Consider the following 22,060-nt stretch of genomic DNA (forward strand, 5'->3'; position numbering starts at 1 on the left):
ATACCTCATGTAATGTCTCCTGATTGTAACTCCATTCTAGCCAGCTCTATGGTGAAGAAGCCAGAATACAGAGTCCAGGGGGACGACCTCCTTCTAGCAACTCCATTCTAGTCCATTCTAGCATGGATGCGCTCTCACCAACAGGTGCAGAGCGATGACGTCATCACGCCTGCTGGTGGATCCACAAGGCGCACACAAGGGAAAAGAGGACCAGTCCCCCACCTGGATTAGTGAGTATGATTTTATTTTTTTATTTTCTTGTGCTGAGGGAGAGCAGGGACATTACTATAGGGGCAGGGGGCATTACTGTGGGGCAGAGGGCATTAGAACTATATGGAGGGCACAGCATGGGGACATTATTACTATATGGGGGGCACAGCACGGGACCTTCAAACCTCCTTACTTTACTGCACATGACACCCAACAGTGGAGTTACTACTGTATGGGAGTCTATGGGTGGGAAAAAGGGAAGGAAGAGGCTGGAAATGTGCGGAGCCTAAGATGTTTGTCTGACAGGTCCTGAAGAGATGAATTGTAGCTGGAAGAAATCATCATGGTGGTCTGGGCCAGATGGAGAGGAAACAGAGTGATCGCCTCAGATCAAAGAAGACGTCACCTGTGAGTTACTGGATTACTATTTTTTTCGGCATTTTGTCAAACTTTATTTGGTAGGTGTGCCCCGAGGTGTGCTATACAAAGGGGCCCGCTGAGGCTCTCTCGCCCAAGGGCCCACAAAAACCTGGAGCCGGCCCTGCACTCGTCATCAGGTTGTGTGTGGTATTACAATTAGGCTCCATTCACTTCAAATGGAACTGAGCTGCAAAACTACACTTCTCTAAGCCTGGATAACCCCTTCAAGTCGAATTTACTTTTCTTTTGTCTACCAAACAACGTAATAGCTTAACAAAATGCTCTTCATAAACAGCAATATTTCTATTTCCTATACTTTATTTACTGTTGCCACAAACCTTTGAATTTCGGAGATTACCTCAAAACTGAGAGTTTATGGCAGCTACAGATGAAGAACAAGTAAAGCACCACGCTACCACATGCAATAATCACATTGCATAGATTGACTCTTTAGCCCTAAACACTGCATTTTAGTAATTGTCAGGTTGTTATCCCCTACAGACTTTATTGGGGAAACTGTTGAGGATTAAAACCTACATGTAATCCATGAAAGTTTTTTCCCCCCCTACAAAAACAATCCTGGAAATTATGCTATTAATATCTCCCTCACTGCAATTTTGGCTAATTTTTCTATGTTTCTCAGGAGATCAGCCTTTTCCCCACAGTGTCTGGCTATGCCCTGGCTGTAGGAAATAAACATCCACAATGCTCTCCCGCCTTTTTAGTCTCATACCCATGCCTAGCGAGTTCCAGGCATGAGCCCTATTCCTTGCGCCATAAAGGACGTGCAAATCAACCTTGAAACTGGCTCAAAATTAGTCATCAGGGTGGGCAGCTCTCACAAACTAGTCATGGTGTCATAGCTGTAATAACGCTTATTACTGCATGATTGACAAGCCAGAGAGGTTCTTTTGTCATCCACTGCGCATGCATGGAACTCTGGGCAAAGGTAATGAGCGACGTAGGAGGCTCTTTTTTGTCAGTCATGCCTAATTATGTGTGATTACGGCCAGGTGACCGGGAACTAGTTACAGGTCATTAGCATACAGTGTGTGCAAGTTAAAACATTTTTTTTCCTCATGTTCATTCTCCAGCACACAGTATGGCACAGCGTCAGAACAGAATATATTCTAATTAATGAGGCTTGTGGCTTGTCATCCTTAAAGAGTACTGATCTCTATGTGCTGATAGATAAATATTCCTGGTGGTTTCAGAACATTTTTTTTACTCCTGACAAGTTCTCTTTAAACGTTTCATACTGTCCTGAAAACATAATATCCGTTAAATACATATCACTTACTTACCCATGCAGTGCTCGATTTATAGTTTTTTCTAGCGGATCACTAGTGAATTTGCTGTCAAGATCAAAATCGTACTTTGGTTCTCGGTGGAAAGTGATTACAAAATTGTCCTGGGACTTTGACACTTTCCTCTGTTTCTGGGCTGTGCACAAAGTTTCACTACTCGACAATACAGTGTCTCCTGGGAGACCATTGGTAGATGTCTCAGGCACTATGTCAACCGGCGTTGTAGTATCGGGGACAACTTGAATGGGTTGCTCATTTGTTTCTTTAGCAAATTTGCCTGAAATGTCTTCTATCGGAAGCTGAGAGTAAGAGTGCTCCAAGGAAATTTTACTTGTGGCATTATACCGTGCTTTAGCCTTGGCTGCAGCAATGTGAGCCTTTTGTGACATTTGTTTTTCACTGACATCTGTGCGTTTCTGTGATACAGCATTTCGAGGAGACACATTCAACCCATTTTTAGGCTTATCACTTTCACTTTCCACTATATGTTCAGGCTCTGCAAATGCTGAAGCAGACTGAGCAGGAAAACTACAGTCCTGTGAATGATCTACAACAGTACTTACAGTGTTACCTGTACTTTCTGCTTCCTCAACCAATGGCTCACTTGCACATGCCACGCTCCCACTTTTTAGGTAAGGAATGTTTGTGGAACCAAAGGAGTTTAGGGCCAAGTCAGCCAGTAGGTTAAGGGCGTGAGATTCATACATGCTTATTCTTTTCTCCATCATACTGTTCTCAGAAATCTGAGCAGAAAGAGGGGGAGAATTCTTATCATGTCTAAGGTTTTCACTAGTTTTGCTTAATGGGTTGATCTGTGCAACTGTAATGTCCTTTATTTTCTCCTGATTCTTTTTAATGATTTTTTCCTTCTTTTCACCATTTTTCTCACTTGTCCTTTTCAAGCCTTCAGACTTGGTTGCAACCCCCACTGATAGATTTTTGTTGCCTGCACAGAAAAAAAATATATACATGAAGCAGATAATTTTCAAATTTTCTAGTAAGACTCAGTTGTACTAGGGACACTATCACTATGACTTTCATTTTCTTGCTATGATTTTTCCTTTGCCCGGAATAATTATCTTTTTCTGGAAGTTTGCCATCCAAAGCTTAAAAGTGTAAGCAGCGGGAATGTGGAGAATCTTAAAACACTAGGGCTAGTGTTATCCTAGTGCTGGATGTCCCTGAACTACAATGTTCATAAACCTCTTTTAGCTTTGTTATCTAATTTACAGCACAAGTCAGTAGTCCTAAATGAAGGAACCATTTCCATTGGTACAACACATCATATTGATCTTGCCTAATATCCATAATTGCTATTTGTTACTTGTACATCTGTAAAGATTTTCTTTTTAACCATATTATTATAGGCTTTGGAATTTCTGCAAAATAAGTATGTTATTCCACAAAGCTATACATCACTCCTTAACCCCAAAGGGACGCGAAATCTAAATTCTAGACTCACCCATCAGTATGGTTTATGGAGCAAATTGGAGTACCCAAACAGCTGGAAGGCAACAATACTGACAAAGGAATCACTGTAGTCTACCCTACCTTTATTAGTTAAACTATATGTAAATTAGTATTAGTATACAGACATTAAAACATATATAAAAACTATACAATCCTAAGGAAGCAATCTGGCAAATTTATTATGGGACATATTTAGCTAAATCACAATGAATATTGCTACAGTGTAATTTCTTTAATTCAATTCCTTTAATTATTGCAGCTAGGTCCCTTTGGACTACCAGTAAATTACATGATTTTCTGTGTAGACACAATATACGTATTCCCTGTGTGGCTGACTTTCTGTAAACTAAAGGATTACAACACCCCCTGTCAGATCCCTCCTGGCAATTCTGAAATTCCTTACCTCTTCACCAAGCCCCATACACAGTAAAATCATCCTAAGGGGCTTGTCTTTGCCCCTATAAAGACCCATCCCTCCACTAACAGGTGGCCAGCTGATAGGGAAGGGCTAGGTCTTTATAGGAGCCCTTAAAGTGTCACAGTCATTATAACTTTCAAAATATAAATCAGCAGTAGATGTGATATAAAGCAAGTTTGCAATTTAGATTTTTTTTTTTTTTTTTTTAGTTATCATGAAAAACACAGCACTTCCTGTTTTCTGACTTTTTTCTCAAAGAGTCAGAACACAGGAAGTCCAGTGTATCCCAGGCCATCTGATCGCTCACAGAGGAGTCATGTGACTGATGGACATATTGAGCCGTGACTCTCTGCACTGGCCAAGATTCCTGTGTTTAGTCTCTTTTTTTCAATCGGCACAAGTCAGAAAATCTGCTTTCAGGAGACTGGACCTGGATTTCTGGTAAGGTCAGCTTTGTTTTACAGCATAACAAAAAAAAATAATAAATGTATATTGCAAACTTGCGTTATATCACATCTGTTAATTTAGATATTGAAAGTTATAACGACAGTGACACTTTAAAAATACTTTTTTTTTAAAAAGTAATATATTTCCCTTTCCAGGTTACGATGTTGTCCCTATACAAAGTAAGCTGCTAAAGAGATCAATTCTGCCCCCGTCCTTATTTATAAAGCTCACACTACCTGCCCCTGCTATCTGTTGTGTTTTATGAAATTAAGATTTTGATTGCTTTCTCATTTCTTTTGCTTGTAAGAGCCAACTGTAAAAATCCTATAGGAGACAGGCCGATTCTGCCTCTCACAAGTAATACAATGATATTATTTTATTTGGAACAGACGTTATCTGTAACTCGCTGCACTTAGGGCCTTATTACACGGCCCAATATTCTGGATAAGCGAACGCCAATCTGCTAGATCTAAAAGGGCTATTAGACAAACTCCATGCTCTCTGCCAAGTCAAAGGCATTATATGACATATAGGCTGTATTAGTACACCAGAGCCTCTAGATTATTCTTGAATAGCCTCTGTTGCACTATACAGACTAAACATTGGATGGTAGTGCGTTTTCAAATATATTTTTACCGGGATCAGATGCTTTACGTTTTGAAGACCTCTCCGGAACAAGATGATGGTCTTCCGGTGCTAAGATTTTTCTTGGTTTCCTCTTTATGGCTTTAGGATTTTGAGTGAGGTTCTTGTTCTCTTCATTTGTTTTGCTTGACACCGTCTTTTCAGTTTGCATCCTCTCATCTTGTATAAAAGCAGCTGTCAAAACCTCAGCTCCTAAAAATAAGATAAATGTTTTTGTTTGTTCTTTATTAAAAAAAAGGTTTTGATTTCGACAATAAATGTAGAAAAGACACTACTACTTCTTACAACTCAAGACAAAAGGTTCACCAAACTGAAAGTAATTTTGATTATATATATATATATATATATATATATATATATATATATATATATATATATATATATATATGAATGAGAGAGAGAGGGAGAGAGAGAGAGAGAGACCCGCACCTTCCCCTTTGACTGAAACTCTCCAAGTAATGTAATTCTCCCCTTAATAAACTTTTCACTCTTGTAAAGGAAATCACTTGGTGCCTTATCTATTTCTGTGTATTATCATGCAGATATATGCAAATTTATGATTACTGTACTTCTTGCATGACCATGCAATAAACAGTTTTTGTGGCATTTAGGGCTCCTTCACACTACGGATTCAGCACAGAGATTCCGCAGGGAACCGCCGTCCGCGAATTCCACGACAAATCTCTCCTGCTATGTGTTTGAATGGGAGGGCTCACGCACTTCCACTGTTCTCCGCTCAAAGAATTAACACGTCAATTCTTTGAGCGGAGAGCAGCGGAGTCTTCGGGCCAAGTCCATAGTGTGAAGGGGCCGTTACAATAAAAAACAGTTCATGCTAGTGGCCAAACGGGAACTGGATGGCTTCTGAAAAAGGATCTTTAGGCAAAGAGTTTTGTTAGAATAGTTCTGACTTTTCTGGCAGTAAAAATCCCTAAATCTTTTATTTATGTGTATAACAAACTTATATAAACCCAGATTACAATTTACCCGACATATTGTTACTATCACAAACCTCTTTTTCTCCGCTGTGAATATGGGGCACTAGCAAGCTTTATAGTGGCTTCACTTGAGGAAACAATCTGCTTCTTGCTATCAGAGAAGAGTCGCCTTCTTTTGTTTGAAGCCTGATTTTCACCAGTCTCAGCAGTGCTCAGGGCAGATCGCCGAGAAGATTTTCTTTTGCTTTTCTTTTCTCCTCTCTTAACAATTTTCTTTTTGGTGTTTCTCTTAGAATGTTGTTCTTTGTCCTCACGCACAGCATGTCTTCCTTGTGGCCTATCACTGCCAGCTTTCAATCCTGCTGTCGTTGACAGCTTAGATGGACTGCTCTGCTTTTTAACTTTTTCTATAGTTTTGTCACACTGGTCACTGTTACTGGGTGGGGCAGAATGTTCAGCCAGAAGGTTGGACATTTTTATTAGTGAGACACTGAAATTTACAGGTGATGAGACGTACAACTGTAGACAAGAGAAAGCCAACTCACTACATTTTTTAGGGAGGTCATCACCATAACTATAACATACAGACAGAGGTTCACTTCGCTCAGTCTTTCTCTCTGATGAACTGTCTCTTTTCTTTTGAAGTACTGCATATTTATTAAAAAATTGTTCCACCAATGGACCAGGGTAAATGGCTTTGTCCTTTTGGAACTTGCTTGACTCTATAATGGCATACTGAAAGCCAGGTAGAAGGTTTGATATTGCCAATGGAAAGTCCTTTCTTGTGAAATTGCCTTTCCACTCTTCTCTTTCTAAACAGAGAACATGCAAAAACACATAAGCATTGACACACTATCATTTGTTTCACTTTAGGCTCATTCTAACTCCTCCTCCGATCACATATATGTAAATATGACTGTGGCGAAACTTACGTGGGAGCTATAATTTTTTTGTCCACTACAATGACTGATGTTATTCCATTTTACATTACTAGTGTATAAAAGGTTCTATGATTACATCATTTTCACAACTGCATTTTTTGGGTCATCATAATGAGAGAGAGAGAGCACATTTTACCTCTTTTATCTAAAAACCTTTGTTGAGGAAATAAAAACAAGGCATAAAGTTGCGCCGAGTTTCCGTCAGAGATACCTGCAAAACAATTTTTTGTTTTAGTTCCTAAAAAAAAACAGTACAAGATTCACAAGACAAACAAATCTTTAGTGGATAAATGTTACCTGTACTGCTCTGGAATACAGCTGAGCTCACCAACACAAGAAAGCCATGGTCATTCAATACTTTGATTAGAGCCTAAAACCGAAAGGTGACAAATATTAACTGTACAATAAAATATCTAACAGGATCAGCTGTTCTTTATCTTGTGTGTACATGTAACAGAGATAACCCATTTTAGTGTTTTTGGACCCACTCATGTTTTAGCTTTATTAAAAAATAAAGGTTTGGACTCCTTGGATTCTCTTTGAGAGTTCAGCTGATTTTTGTCCTCTCCTATCTAAGTGACTTGGGAGCAGTGGAGACGGCTATGTGGTCTTATCCCCTTTTCTGATTCTTTGTGAGATTTATCATCCATATCTTTCCCTTATGTGTTTCATTCCTCGGGTTTCCTGTCTTGTCCGTCTTTTTACTTTCTCTTTCTCCTTTTGTACTTTTATTCTTCCTAGATGCATTTACGGTGTTGGTTTTCCTTCATTGAGTATTTTGCTTTTTATGTGCTGATAATATGTTTATCTCATGGAGAGGTCACAAATTACAGAATGGCCATTTCGGATGTGCCTATGTTCACCATTGGTTTCTTCTCACGACTGGAACACCTCTACAGATGACTTTTTCCATGGGTCCATGAAACTTATTGGACACTACAGCACTTCTGTTTATAAACTACACAGTACTCCACCGTTGTATTACGTGCTTTATTTTGTAAAGTGCCACTTCTGATACTGTTTATGTTTGTTTCAATATTTGTAAAAACTTCTAATAAAATAAGAGTTAACATTAAAAAAAAAAACCTGGTGCATTTTACAGGTGTTTTCTAAGCATTTTATGCAAACTAGGCCTTTGTGCATAAGTGATGCTGCACAAAAACACTGAAAAACAACTATGAATGGCACATGCGCTGTTTACAGGAGAGTCCATTCATGGGGGAGTGGATGCAGCAGTTTTCAGTAATACAATATGCCCTTCTTGCTGAGACAGATTTGATTTACAGCCTGTGTGCCCCTTTAGATGCAATGCCTCAGTACATAAAGTCTGAAGTAGAATGCAATAATCACATGGAATCCAGCAGAATACATTCCATATGAAACTGAATGGAATGCATAGTATAGGGCTCATGCACCTATGTTGGTGCCCTATTACTGCTCTCTAAAACAGGGTCATAATTTAGCTGTGTGCATGGGCTCTTAGTATAAAAGGGAACTTTGAGAGATGTAAAGAATTTTCTCATTTGACTAGTGTCAAGAGCAACGTTGCCATGATCACCCACTAAAATGTTCACACACATATAGATACACAACTACTACTATTAAGGCGAAGTTAAAATGCAGATATGAAGGTAGATAGTAGATAGGCTTTTTAAAAACGGTTTATAGGTCTCCTCTGTATGGAAAAATTATTAAATCTATCACATAACGACTGTGCTATAAGTCAATACAAAGGGCATTTAATCTAAGGCAGACAAGCACGGATATAGTTGCATGAAACACTGCAGCACATGGGGTTAAATTTTTTGTAATAGGTGTACACTAAGCCTTAAAGAGATTGAAACGTTGGCAGAAGCTTTCAGTTTCATTTACGCCTAAACTGAAAGTAAGAAAAAAAAAATTGTGTGCTCTGAAGGAGAAAAGCTTTGCCAGTTTTGCTCTAGATTGGGAGAATCTATAAGGAATCTAAATGCTACTTTAAAGGTAAGAAAACACTGGTGACTTTGGGTGAGGAGAAAATTCTAAGTTGTGATAATGTATACATAGAATGTGGACTGTATTTTAATGTTATGTTAACTAGTCATATTCATACCAACTCTAATACTTCATAGCTACTCTTCACCTCCTCTATGCTGAGAATAGAAGTTCAAATGTATACAGCTAGCTAGCATTAAGAACAAATGCAACAAACCATAAAGGGTTCAATGGGTTGGATGGGAGTTTGAATTTAATATGCATAAATTAATGAGATCCTTTGATTAAAGAAATTACTAATATTCTTGCAACGTTGCCAATGTGACATGTGATTGCATACGAAACAGCATTCAACAGTTACAGTGTCAGAACCACTGGCTAATGTGGTCCAATAGCTATGTAACATGTTACTACCAGCTGCCATACTGTGCACATATTAACCACTGTGACAAAGTCTCCTGAGCCAGATACTTGTTTCCAAGGGAAAAAAAAAAAATGAACGCCCAGAGATATAGTCCAAAAGAAATATCACATATTCTGTTTGCTTCTTACTCTTTTTTTTCTTACCAAATCTTGATCTTTTAAGTACTTCAGCAACTTGTCAAGTTCAGGCCCAACAATATCTGACGTTATTACAGCATAAAGACTGTAGTAGATATTTCCACAAGATACTAAAGGAAAAAGCAAAACATGATAAGAAAACAAACTGCACAACAGAGACATCTAAGGGTGCCATATGTGACTTCTGCAAAGTGAAAGCAAAACTGGTCAGCTGTTACCATCGGTTTACACAGGGTTTTTCCAGGCTTATAAATATAGTAAAGTGTGTGTGGTTAGCAGAGGATTCTATCAGCTTGCTGTAAGTGGAAGTGTCTGTACCTACTGCTATTAGATGGCTCAGATAGTGCTCTCACTGCTTCCTGTCTCTACAGACAACACACCATTGCTGCAGAGACTCTGCACTGCTGCTACTCACTCACAGGATTTGCTATACAGCATGTGAACCACAGCCCCTTCAGTAACTGGGCGGAACAGGGAAGACCTAGGAGCAATGGGGATAGCAGGCAGAGAAGAGCTACGGGGGGAGATAACCAGTAATGAAAGAACTATAAGTGAATAGCTCATAGAGATGTTTCATCTGGCTTGTTTACTATGGCTAGGATCCCCCCAAAAAGTTATGTGGGCTATTTTAGACAGTTTAAGTTATTCACATTGACATTGAAAAGAAACACCAGTTTCATGTTGCACAAACCACAAGCAGCATGAAACCAGGACAGGCTTCTATATCACGATGATGTATGACTTACTATGACATGCAGCACCGATCAGGGAATGGCAGTCATTAGGGCAGTCCCAGCTTTCTCCCTGTCTGTGTATAGGGAGAGATCTACCAATCAAGAACGGTGGAGCAGTGTGATGCCTCTAGTGACAGCCCTGATGACTGACAAGTGTTTGCTCTGAAATGCTCCAGTGTTTCAGAGTGAACCATACATAATTGTAATAAGGTAGCCTGTCTCGGGTTAGTGTTGCCCACGGTTCAGGCAGCACGAAACTGATGACAGACTCCGCTTAGCGATAGGTCAGTGGTTATCCCACGTATGACCTAGATGGAAATACCCGGGTAATTGTGCAGGTTCCATGTCTGCAGAGAACACTGACCTGGAAAATGTAATCTTTACAACACAAAGTAAAGTGATTTAACAATAATTCACTCATTACTGCAATATGATTAAAGTCTTGTGGACAGTATAATGTAGGATAAGTAAAAGATAAGTAATGTAAATTAATTTAATTCGTTACATCACCATGTTATCCAGGAAGTGAAGCCTTGATGCAGTAGTAAGTGCAGGGAAAAAAGCACTTTTAGGGTACAAACCCACATGACGTATTTGCTGCGTGAATCAGTCTTAAAAATAAGCAGGCAAAATGCAGGTTGGCTTTATACGATTGTTCTGCATTAAAATACGCAATTGCGTATTTTTACCCACAACCTACAACAAAAATGCTGGACAGTGTTTTTTTAAATTTATCAAAAGAATCCTTTATTATTACAATCAAAAAACAAATTTAAAAGACATTAAAAAAAGGGGAGCAGAAAATCATACAGCACATACATCAGATGGTATACAAGGCAGGAAAAATAAATAAATGTTCTGTGCTCTATATACTCAGTAAAGGATGGTATATCAGTTAACCCACAGAGGAATAAAGGGTGTATGAGGCAACCAGTATACTGCAGAAAAATAAACTAGTGTATATAATGCTGCAAGTGCAGACTAAAGTGCAAGTAAGTGCAGTACCACATAATAAATAAGAAAACACAAAAATATATATACTCAAACCTCTGGGTAGAGAGATACCCTGCCCGGTAATACCAATCACCCAATGCTGCGTTTCGCCGTACAAGCTTGATAAATACCACTCACCCAACGCTGCGTTTCGCCGTACAAGCTTGATAAATACCACTCACCCAACACTGCGTTTCGCCGTACAAGCTTGATAAAGCTTGTACGGCGAAACGCAGCGTTGGGTGAGTGGTATTACCGGGCAGGGTATCTCTATACCCAGAGGTTTGAGTATATATATTTTTGTGTTTTCTTATTTATTATGTGGTACTGCACTTACTTGCACTTTAGTCTGCACTTGCAGCATTATATACACTAGTTTATTTTTCTGCAGTATACTGGTTGCCTCATACACCCTTTATTCCTCTGTGGGTTAACTGATATACCATCCTTTACTGAGTATATAGAGCACAGAACATTTATTTATTTTTCCTGCCTTGTATACCATCTGATGTTATGTGCTGTATGATTTTCTGCTCCCCTTTTTTAATGTCTTTTAAATCTGTTTTTTGATTGTAATAATAAAGGATTCTTTTGATAAATTTAAAAAAACACTGTCCAGCATTTTTTGTTGTAGGTTGTGGATATTGTTCTGATGCGTATGGATATTGATTATTGGTGGTCCTATTTAGGTTAATCAATTGCGTATTTTTGAAGCGTGAAGCTTGTTGTTAGTAAAGCATCAGTTGTTAAAAACCTGTGTGAAAAACGCTTGTAGCTTCACGCTTCAAAAAATACGCAATTGCGTATTTTAATGCAGAACAATCGTATAAAGCCAACCTGCGTTTTGCCTGCTTATTTTTAAGACTGATTCACGCAGTAAATACGTCAAGTGGGTTTGTACCCTAAAAGCATTTCCTGTAATAAGTGTATATTGGTGATTTGTATAACTTTTGGGGGGCAATATAATACTTTAATAAAAAATTTCCATGGACTTTTTTAAGTATTACTGTAGTTGGTGGGGGTTGAAAGAGACCCTTCAAACAGCAAAACGCAATAGGCTACCAACTACCCTGTTAGATAATGCAAAAGGTTTACCTTCTTGACCTGTTAAATCTGTCTTCTGGAATACATCTTCTGGTAACTTTGTTCTCAATTCAGAAGCTCTGATTACTTCTTTCAGTTCTAGTTTTTGTGGCCTGGTCCATGCAATTTTGCACAACAATAAAAAAAAAAAATCACACAGAATTAAATAAAATAGAAGTACACTGGACAGGAAACACAACTAGGAACAAAATCATGGCCTACAAGTGTCTAGGATGAGACATACCTAGTGCACCTATCAGAAGGCATGATTGAGAGCAGAGGTATTTTAGGGCCCATTTAATAAATGATGTGCCAGAAAAGTGGTATAAAAATAAATCAAAATAAAGTAACTATTGGCCATCTTCTTATTAAAGCACTGATGTGCAGAGTGAAGGAGAGCAGACCCAAAAGGGACATAAAACATTGCTTACTCCAAAATTAAACATATCTAGTGAAGGAATTTAAATGCCTCAAAAGAAGTGATGAAATTCTTGCTTTCTTTTAAGCAGAAATCAAAACATCAGACCTGAGCAGAAAGTAAGATCATCTGCCACATACAATAAAGGAGTACTCCCATCTTATAAAATTATCCCATATCCATAGGCTGTCCAACCACTGGGGCCCTTTACGAACTCAAGAACGGTGCTGCGCCATTCGTTCTCTTTGGAAGCTTCAGAAACATCTTAGTGCCAAGAATGAATGGTGGAAAGGCATGCGGGACCCACTGCTTCACAAAAACACAGGAGACGGCAGTGGTCAAACCCCTGATGATTACATAGTTCCCTCCTTTACTCTGCACATCAAATGTCACTGCTTTACTACCATGACACAATCTTGAGAACGGACACCCAATAGAAGCACATTGTACAATCATGCTGCTACTCCATAACTGATCTATGGAAGTCACAAAAACAGCTGAGTACTAAACTTTGCCATTTTTGCAGCTGTTATAGAGAATAAATCGAGCCGCAACCTTTTTGAGGGGGGTCCCCTGAGGTTGGATTACCTGCGTTTGATAATTTGCCCTATTCTAAGGGGGAAAACTCTTTAAAAAAAAGTGTACCTGTCATAATAAAAAATAATATTTCAGAAGTTTCCATTGGTATGGGTATGGGTATGAGTGTTCAGACCCCTACCAATCGTGAGAACAAGCTGGGAGAAGACCAAGAGCAGCCCTCTCCCAGCTGTGTCCTGTGATTAGTCAGGCTTCTAATAAGTCTTTGGAGCTAGACTCTCTTCAGTGACAGTGCGCGGTCCCCTTTCTGCTTGTTCTCTATGACAAAGAAAATAGCAAGGAAAATTTTGGTATTTGAACTGTACCAGTGTCATAGGGTGGTCACAGCCCAGTTAACCTTGGCATATTCAAGTATGAGCTACACAGATTCTTTTTTTACTTTATGTCTCAACAACATGTCAGAAGTTTTTTTTTATGATGAAAGGTACACTTTAATCCTTATATATTAAGGTGTATTTGTTCTGCTACCATGATAGTTTAATAAAATGGGTAAAAAATAAATAAAGGAGCTACTTCCCACTTACAGTTGAGCTGGAATGCTGCAAGCACTTGTTGCCTGTAAAGAAATATTGCACACCAACTGCTCATTGATATACAGCTGTCCTTTCCATGCATTATATTGTTCTGAAAAGAAATAAAATTGTGAGAACATGAAATTAAAGTTAAAGGTACTTTAATCACAACACAACCAATAAGTAACATACCTGCATTATTCAACAGGACCCTGAGGGAAAAAAAAAATAATAATGTTAAAATTCACATGCAATTATACATACTATTTATACTTTAATTGCACTCTAAAATCTGTGACAAATCAATACACTGACCCAAGATGTTCTCTATTCACATATGAAGACATGCAAATTATTTATTAAATCAGAATGCAGTGATATCAAGAAAACAATAAAGTGAATCTCTGCCATAATCTTCATAACAGTAGATAATCTGTATTCTTGACACATAGCTCCACTATGGAGACAGAAAAATAACATGCTGGTTGCCTGCACTTGTCACTGCGGAAGCCTCATACAAACAGTCTGATTCTTGAGTTCTATGTATAGTAACTTCTTTGCTTTTGAATCTATTTAAAATTAATAAATGTTTAGTGGCGGATATTCATTGTAAACCGGTTATAGACAGAAACAAATAGACAAATTTAAGTTCTTTCGGACTACATTTATAAGGCCAATTTCATGTGCATTATCTCTAGGGGAATAGCAGAAAAGGACAGGAAATCTACCTTAGCTAATCAATCTTTCTCCAAACATTAGACTCCAGAAAAAGACCTGCTAACTTGCAGAGTCACTAGATTTCAAAAGTTCTCAGCTCAGGGTGCCTTCACACAAACATCGGATCAGCAGCAGATTTCACGCTGTGGATTCACAACAAAATCCGCTGCAGATCTAGTGTCAGTGCATTCCTATGAGAATACATACTCGTAGCAGGATTAACATCCTGCTGCGTGTATGTAAGTTAACCCCCTGGCAGCCGAACATATATCACTTCCTCCCCACTCCAGGGGTTCTCGGCAGGACACCCAGCTCAGCCAATCAGTAGATCAATTTTGAGAAGGCCAGCACTCCCGGATAGTGAAGATTAAAACAAAACTTTTAATTTACAAAAATTCATTAAAACCAACACGTTTCGTCCTACCGCGCTTAATCATGGTCACATATGGTATGATATGTGACCATGATTAAGCGCAGTAGCGCGAACGCTTGGCACACGCCAGGACTCGTGCAACCCACCCATCCTCTCTACAAGCCTGGAGCTGGACAATAACGTGCAGCGGGTGAGCTGATCCTTTTCTTGCATAAGTTTTTTGCCTTCAGCCAGTCAGTGGCTGCGGCAGGGCGGCACACTGATTGGGACGAGCAGACACCAGGAAGCCCCGAAGCAAGCCGGAGCGGGGAGGAGTTGATGTATGCTCTGGCTGCTGAGGGGTTAACTTACATACACGCAGCAGGATGTCAATCCCGCTGCAAGTATGTATTCTCATAGGAAATCCGCTGCGGATCCGGTGTGTGTGAAGGCACCCTAAAATCAGCAAAATGTGGCAAATATGTAATGCATTTAGCAAAGTAAATTACACAAATCATTCAGTGTGCAGCTTCATACACATACATATAGTTACAATACCCCTGAGAAAGTAAACTATGCTCATTGGTGGCCTCACTGTACCCAAAGTGGTAGGGTGTTGGTAGCCACCCATTACATGGCAGCACAAGTTAGAATTAGTGCAGGCAAATTGGGTGGATTAGTGTGTCCTCCCACTGGCAACTTAAGGCAGCTAACATACTCTGTTATTGGTCATTTTGTCAGAACAACATTTTTTTTACATTGCACCCCACTTGGGGTTAGTTATGTGTATACAGTACAGACCAAAAGTTTGGACACACCTTTTCATCATCAAAACATCTATGATTTAACACATGTGGAATTATATACTTAACAAAAGTGTTGTGTGAAACAACTAAAAAAGGTTTTATATTCTAGGTTGTTCAAAATAGCCACCTTTTGCTTTGATTACTGCTTTGCACACTCTTGGCATTCTCTTGATGAGCTTCAAGTGGTAGTCACCTGAAATGGTTTTCACTTCATAGGTGTCAGGTGTAATAAGTGGGATTTCTTGCCTTATAAATGGGGTTGGGACCATCAGTTGTGTTGTGCAGGTGGATATAAAGCTGATAGTCCTACTGAATAGACTGTTAGAATTTGTATTATGGCAAGAAAAAAGCAACTAAGTAAAGAAAAACGAGTGGCCATCATTGCTTTAAGAAAATTAAGGTCAGTCAGTCCAAAAAATTGGGAACATTTTGAAAGTGTCCCCAAGTGCAGTTGCAAAAACCATCAAGCACTACAAAGAAACTGGCTCACATGAGAACCGCCCTAGGAAAAAAAAGACCAAGAGTCATCTCTGCTGCGGAGGAGAAGTTCATCCGAGTCACCAGCCTCAGATATCGCAGGTTACCAGCAGCTCAGATTAGAGACCAGGTCAATGCCACACAGAGTTCTAGCAGCAGACACATCTTTACCACAACTGGTGAGAGGAGACTTTGTGCAGCAGGCCTTCCTGGTAAAATAGCTGCTAGGAAACCACTGCTAAGGTCAGGAAACAAGCAGAAGAGACTTGTTTAGACTAAGAACACAAGGAATGGACATTAGACCAGTGGAAATCTGCGCTTTGGTCTGATGAGTCCAAATTTGAGATCTCTGGTTCCAACCACCGTGTCTTTGTGCGACGCAGAAAAGTTGAACGGATGGACTGGTTCCCACCGTGAAGCATGGAGGAGGAGGTGTGATGGTGTGGGGGTGCTTTGCTGGTGACACTGTTGGGGATTTATTCAAAATTGAAGGCATACTGAACCAGCATGGCTATCACAGAATCTTGCATGCTATTCCATCCGATTTGCGTTTAGTTGGACCATCATTTATTTTTCAACAGGACAATGACCCCAAACACACCTCCAGGCTGTGTAAGGGCTATTTGACCAAGAAGGAGAGTGACGGGGTGCTACGCCAGATGACCTGGCCTCCACAGTCACCAGACCTGAAACCAATCCAGATGGTTTGGGGTATGCTGGACCACAGAGTAGGGATGCACGATGCACCGAAATATTGATACTATCGATATTTCGGGCAAAAAAAACGGTTCAGTACCAGGATTTCCTGGTATCGATACTTTATGTTAAAGCTGCACTATTAGGCAGCTTAACATAAAGTATAGCGCAGAGAACACGGCCGGCGGCTATCTGAGCGCCGGCCGTTTTCTCTGTATGCCTCTTCCTGTCCCCTGCGGTCACCTCCGCTGCTCTCCCTCCCTCCACTCCCATTGGCGCCAATTTCAAATAGCCGTCATTTTGCGATCGCTAGAGCCGCTAAGTAACTGTACAGATGCTGCTGTCACAACTGACAGCGGCATTTACCCCTCCTGAGCCCGCTCTGAATGCAGCAGGGATCGGCTACTGTGTGTAACAGACCCCTGATGCCGGTGTCTCTCTGATAATAGAGTCTGGCTCGGCCAGACTCTTATCAGGGAAATGATTTATGCAGAGGAGCCGGAGCTGCACGGAGGTATCCGCGGCTGAAAAGGGAGAGCGGGAGGGGAGGCTGAAGAGGGAGAGAAGAACGGAGGAGAAGGGGCCCTGCAGCACATGTGAGGATCCAGCCGGCTGGCAGGTGGGGGAGGTGGGACGGGGCTGTGAGGAGCTAAAATCAGTATAAGTAGCGTGTAGCAGAGCTGTCGGAGCAGCGTGTAGCAGAGCTGTCCATGTACGAGGTATAGCGTAGCTGTCTAAGTGATCTCTGTACTCGGTACACAATTATGTAAAAACGTGAACCTTTATTTTTAACGTAATAAAATAAAAAAAAGGTCCATAAATTGGTATCTCTGTAATAGTGCAGGTCTGAAGAAAATAGATAACATTTCAGGTTTATTATATTCGCAGTCTAGGGGGTATTATATTTCTATCGTGTTTTTTTTTTTTATATTTTAGTATCGAACTGGTATTGAGTATCAAAATAAAAAAGTTAGTATCAGTATCAAACTCAAAATTCTGGTATCGTGACATCACTACCGCAGAGTGAAGGCAAAAGGACCAACAAGTGCTGAGCATCTCTGGGAACTCCTTCAAGACTGTTGGAAGACCATTTCAGCTGACTACCGCTTGAAGCTCATCAAGAGAATGCCAAGAGTGTGCAAAGCAGTAATCAGAGCAAAAGGTGGCTACTCTGAAGAACCTAGAATATAAGACATTTTCAGTTGTTTCACACTTTTTTGTTAAGTATACTGTATAATTCCACATGTCTTAATTCATAGTTTTGATGCCTTCAGTGTGAATCTACAGTGTTCATAGTCATGAAATACAGAAAACTCTTTGAATGAGAAGGTCTGTCCAAACTTTTGGTCTGTACTGTTGCTTAAAATTTTATGTATAACATTTGGGCACTGTATGCTAGTATATATATATGGCAATGTGCAGGAGCAGTATTTTTAGCACTGTATTGTAGCACTATTTGGCAAAATTATTTGAGCTCTGTAAGGGTATGTTCACACTAAGCAAAAACGGCGAAATATGGATAGCTCCGCCGCGGAATGCCGCCGTGCTCATTGTCCTGCAGTGAGTGAATGGGAAAGCACGTGTGTCCGCTTCCTCCCCTCTCCGCTCAAAGAATTGGCATGTCACTTTAAGCTGAGAGCTCACGCTGTCCCATAGACAGGCAATGACACACTGAGACAGGTGGGATTCCGCAGCGGAACTTTCCGCCTGATTTGCTCAGTGTGAGCAAATATTTTAGCATTATAAAATAGAATTATTTACGCAACAAGGGACTGACAAATGAAACTAGATGGGGGGAAAAGATATAAAGAATAAGGGAGTAAGAGCACAAAGAGCAAGAAGGCCCAGTGACCAAGCTAGGAGAGGTTTTATTCAGCAGTTTCTGTGAATTGGTCCTAGAGTAGTACCATGTTCAGAAGAAGCAAGAAGCGAGAAGAGCAGTCATATAGCTGTGGGAAGTGCCTGTTTTTCAATCTTCCCTTTTAGGATCCGTTCACACGGCGCAAAACTGGTGGAATCCTCCGCCGCGGAATCCCGCCAGCCTCCCTGTCATAATGAAAGTCTATGGGAGGCTCGCGCGCCTCCTCTCTCCACTCTGAAGAATGAACATGTTCATTCTTCAGCGCGGAGAGGGGAGCCGTGCGAGCCTCCAATAGACTCCCATTATGACACGAAGGCTGGCGGAGAATTCCGCCAGTTTTGCTCAGCGTGAACGGAGCCTTATGTAGCAACTATGACCCTTTTTCTGTGATTCTGTAGTACTTTTTTTCCTTGATGTGCATCTAGCTATGGCAGAGGGTGGGGGTCAAAAATGGTGACAGGTTCCCATATAATAGCAACATAAAATATTATTAACTGCTTACATATCAGAGTCTTCCAACATCAACATGCTTTAGAACATCAATAAGGAACAATTATAATGAAGACCGGTGTTGACTTATAAAGTCGCCTGCCATTGCAGCATCTGTATGGTTAATCCTAAAAGGGGAAGAAAATATTTCTACGTTAGCTGGAAATTTATCAGTGCCATTAATATACATCAGCACATAAAAAAATAATCGCATCTCTACAGAATAATATAGTCATGAAGGGGATGGGGAGGCAATATCTACTACATCCAACTTTTTCTAACTCTAGTATTTGCATGGCTTCTCTCTATGGAGAACAGGCAATGAACAGAAATGTTTTCATGAGCCCACACCATATTTTACAGCAGGCATAAATCATACCTTCCAGTGTATTTTCAAATACATATGCTAAACGCAGCTGTGTCAGTACAGTAGCACACATTTTTTTTTTACAGTTTCTGAGCTCCCGGCATCATGATGAATCATGATGCTAGGAGCTTCGAGTAACAGTTCCCAGAATACTGTGCGTGCACGGACAGTATTTTGCACACTTGTGAATGCCCCCTAATATTCCACAGTTCATTTCAGATTGTAACTTTCTTAAACCTTCATTTAAAAGTAAGCCTGCATTCACACATTCCATGAAGTTGTCCGTATGAACAAATAATTTTGCAGCCCATTGCTTTGTATTGGGTTATTCAGACATTCTGTGATGCTGAAAAATAGGACATGTAATCACACGGAACAAGTTCCCCAATGAGATCAGTGTTTTTCATGGATGTACACGGATGTGATGTAGTCAATGTAATTTTAAACAGATCCATAAAAAACAAGGACATGGGTGCAAAAGGGGATGGCAACACAGACTGTTTCGCACAGATCCCGGAGGTAGCTAGCAGATCACAATCAAGGACCAGGGAAAAAAACACTGAACGTGTGAATGCAGCCTTAGGGAATTAATAACAAATCCCTAATGCATTATAAGCAGGAAACATCTGGTAATTGGGTATTTTCTGAAGCTGCTTTCCCCTAAGCTGCTCAATCCAGCATCATATATGGCATCTGTATACTATCAATGGAAAGACTTGAAGCTGTAGTGATTTGAAGAATCCAATGTTTTTAGCAAAAGTAGTTCAACACATTGTAAAGGGAGCCTTTTTAGGACAATTTATGCCATCCAAACTAAAGGCAGCATGCAATATCATGCACTCCTGTGTTAGGGTATGTGCACACTACGGAAATCACACGGATTACTTGCCGTGTGAACAAAAGAGATGGAATCCCATTGAACACAATGAGACATTGCTCTGTTCATATTTTACGGGAGGAATTACAAACGGAAATTAAGATTCCGCTTCAAATTCCTTGCCAAGTCCTCAGTGTGCACATACCCTCATGCTGAAATACTGTAGCATGCATAAATAGGAAGAGAGCTGTCAGTAAGAAACCAGGGAAACTTTAGTCTGCTTTAAAGAGAACATGTAATAAGAAAATTACCTATTGTGTAATTTTTTTTAGAAATGTTTGGTGATGATCTCATTTTCCATTTTTCTTCCTATATCTTTTAATTCCTGAGGCAAGACCCAGCATTCAGAGCTCCCTTCCTCCCTCTCCTTACACAATGAACTTTGCACAAGGCATGCCTAGAATACTCTTCCATAGAAGTCAACAAGTCAGCTCAGCACTATAATAGGTGATCAAGAATTGTTATTTTGTGGGGAATACAAGTATTTACCAAAACAGACAGGTCAGGAGTGGAGACAGGCTCTTTTTAAATAGAAGATATTAACTAATGTACAGTCTGAGACTGCTACTATGGGTCAACAGACTTGCATGCAAGGACTTCCTGTCATCTGACTTCATTTCATAAGCGTACATAGCTAAGAATAAAGGAAACCTAACAAATTCCATACACAGAATAATTTGTTACAGTACATTTTGGCAGCAGTAGGTGAATACAGAAAGGAATATAAAAAGTTATCATGTAAAGAAGTCCAACAATTTAAAAAATATGTCAGCTAGCAGTGACAGGAAAGGATCCACAACTCACAGCGTGAAATCCGAAGCGGATCTGTTATGTGTGAACTCACCCTAAAGCGGGTTACCGTGCAGAATGTAGTGATGAATTACCCAGGATAGCTCATCAGTCGTTGATGAGTGGTGTGCAGGTTAGATGGGAAACCTCTAAAAGGCGCGGTGTCACAAAGAAAAACTTAAAATCAGATGTGTATCACATACATGTGTGCAGGAGAACAAACATGCCATTTTCAGTAAAGTAACTCACATTACTATGCTAGTTTTCCTCCCCATGTATCTATTCACTTCTTTGTCTCCTCTCTGAGCTGTGACCCTGCTGCTGCCATGCAACAGTACAGACACTTTCCCACAATCCCCCTTACTGCATGGGGAGTGAAAACCAACTGCCAGTACTGGTGGGACAGATCATCCCTGAACTGAGCATGTGCGACAACGGATAGTGGACGCCCAGTGGGGCAACAGATAATGAAACAACACACCACATGGGAGACATTAGTGACTATATCTTTTAAACTACACAATTTAAAATGCTTGTACATTGGAAATATGTTTCATTTTTCATAATGTTTCAGTATGGACCTAGTTTTTTTTCTCTCTTTTCTATTTTAAATATAAAACCTTCTCAATAAAGACAACTCCTTTAAAATGGTTTTGGGCATTGCAGTTATTGTCATAAAATTTTTTTAAATTGCAGCTCCGTTCCCTAACTTTGCACCACCCCCTCCGTCCCTCCTCCCCACCCTCTTCATCATTAGGAATGCCACTGGAACATTTACTTCTGTTTGAAAATTGCACAGGTGTCTTAATGATCCAGCCCATGTGCTGTGGTGACACAGGTGGTGAATAATAGGCAATGTGCCTGGAGCATTCCTAATAATGAGGAGGGTCGGGAGGAGGGACAGAAGGGTGGTGCAAAGTTAGGGCACAGAAACGCCCGTAGGGAACGGAGCTGCGATTTT

At 40.1% G+C, this 22,060-nt stretch overlaps 1 protein-coding gene across 7 annotated transcripts in view; it reads right to left on the reverse strand.

Annotated features, from left to right (window-relative positions):
- TASOR2 (transcription activation suppressor family member 2) overlaps positions 1-22,060 on the reverse strand; it is a 71,023-nt gene that overhangs the window by 27,829 nt on the left and 21,134 nt on the right. For 5 of the 7 annotated variants that reach the window (XM_069978986.1, XM_069978995.1, XM_069979004.1 and 2 more), the window contains exons 2-11: positions 19,080-19,194; positions 13,861-13,880; positions 13,681-13,780; positions 12,154-12,254; positions 9,338-9,441; positions 7,094-7,166; positions 6,933-7,007; positions 5,930-6,667; positions 4,909-5,109; positions 1,935-2,883 (exon numbers count right to left, since the gene is read on the reverse strand). In XM_069978986.1, the coding sequence (XP_069835087.1) occupies positions 1,935-2,883; positions 4,909-5,109; positions 5,930-6,667; positions 6,933-7,007; positions 7,094-7,166; positions 9,338-9,441; positions 12,154-12,254; positions 13,681-13,780; positions 13,861-13,880; positions 19,080-19,105 (2,387 nt within the window). In that variant the 5' untranslated portion in view covers positions 19,106-19,194. Of the gene's footprint in view, positions 1-1,934; positions 2,884-4,908; positions 5,110-5,929; positions 6,668-6,932; positions 7,008-7,093; positions 7,167-9,337; positions 9,442-12,153; positions 12,255-13,680; positions 13,781-13,860; positions 13,881-19,079; positions 19,195-20,561; positions 20,749-21,348; positions 21,470-22,060 lie in introns of those variants that run through there. The other 2 variants (XM_069978968.1, XM_069978960.1) reach the window with 2 other exon arrangements.

The sequence above is a fragment of the Dendropsophus ebraccatus genome, chromosome 1, assembly GCF_027789765.1.
Source record: "Dendropsophus ebraccatus isolate aDenEbr1 chromosome 1, aDenEbr1.pat, whole genome shotgun sequence".
In the NCBI taxonomy this organism is placed as follows: Eukaryota; Metazoa; Chordata; class Amphibia; order Anura; family Hylidae; genus Dendropsophus; species Dendropsophus ebraccatus.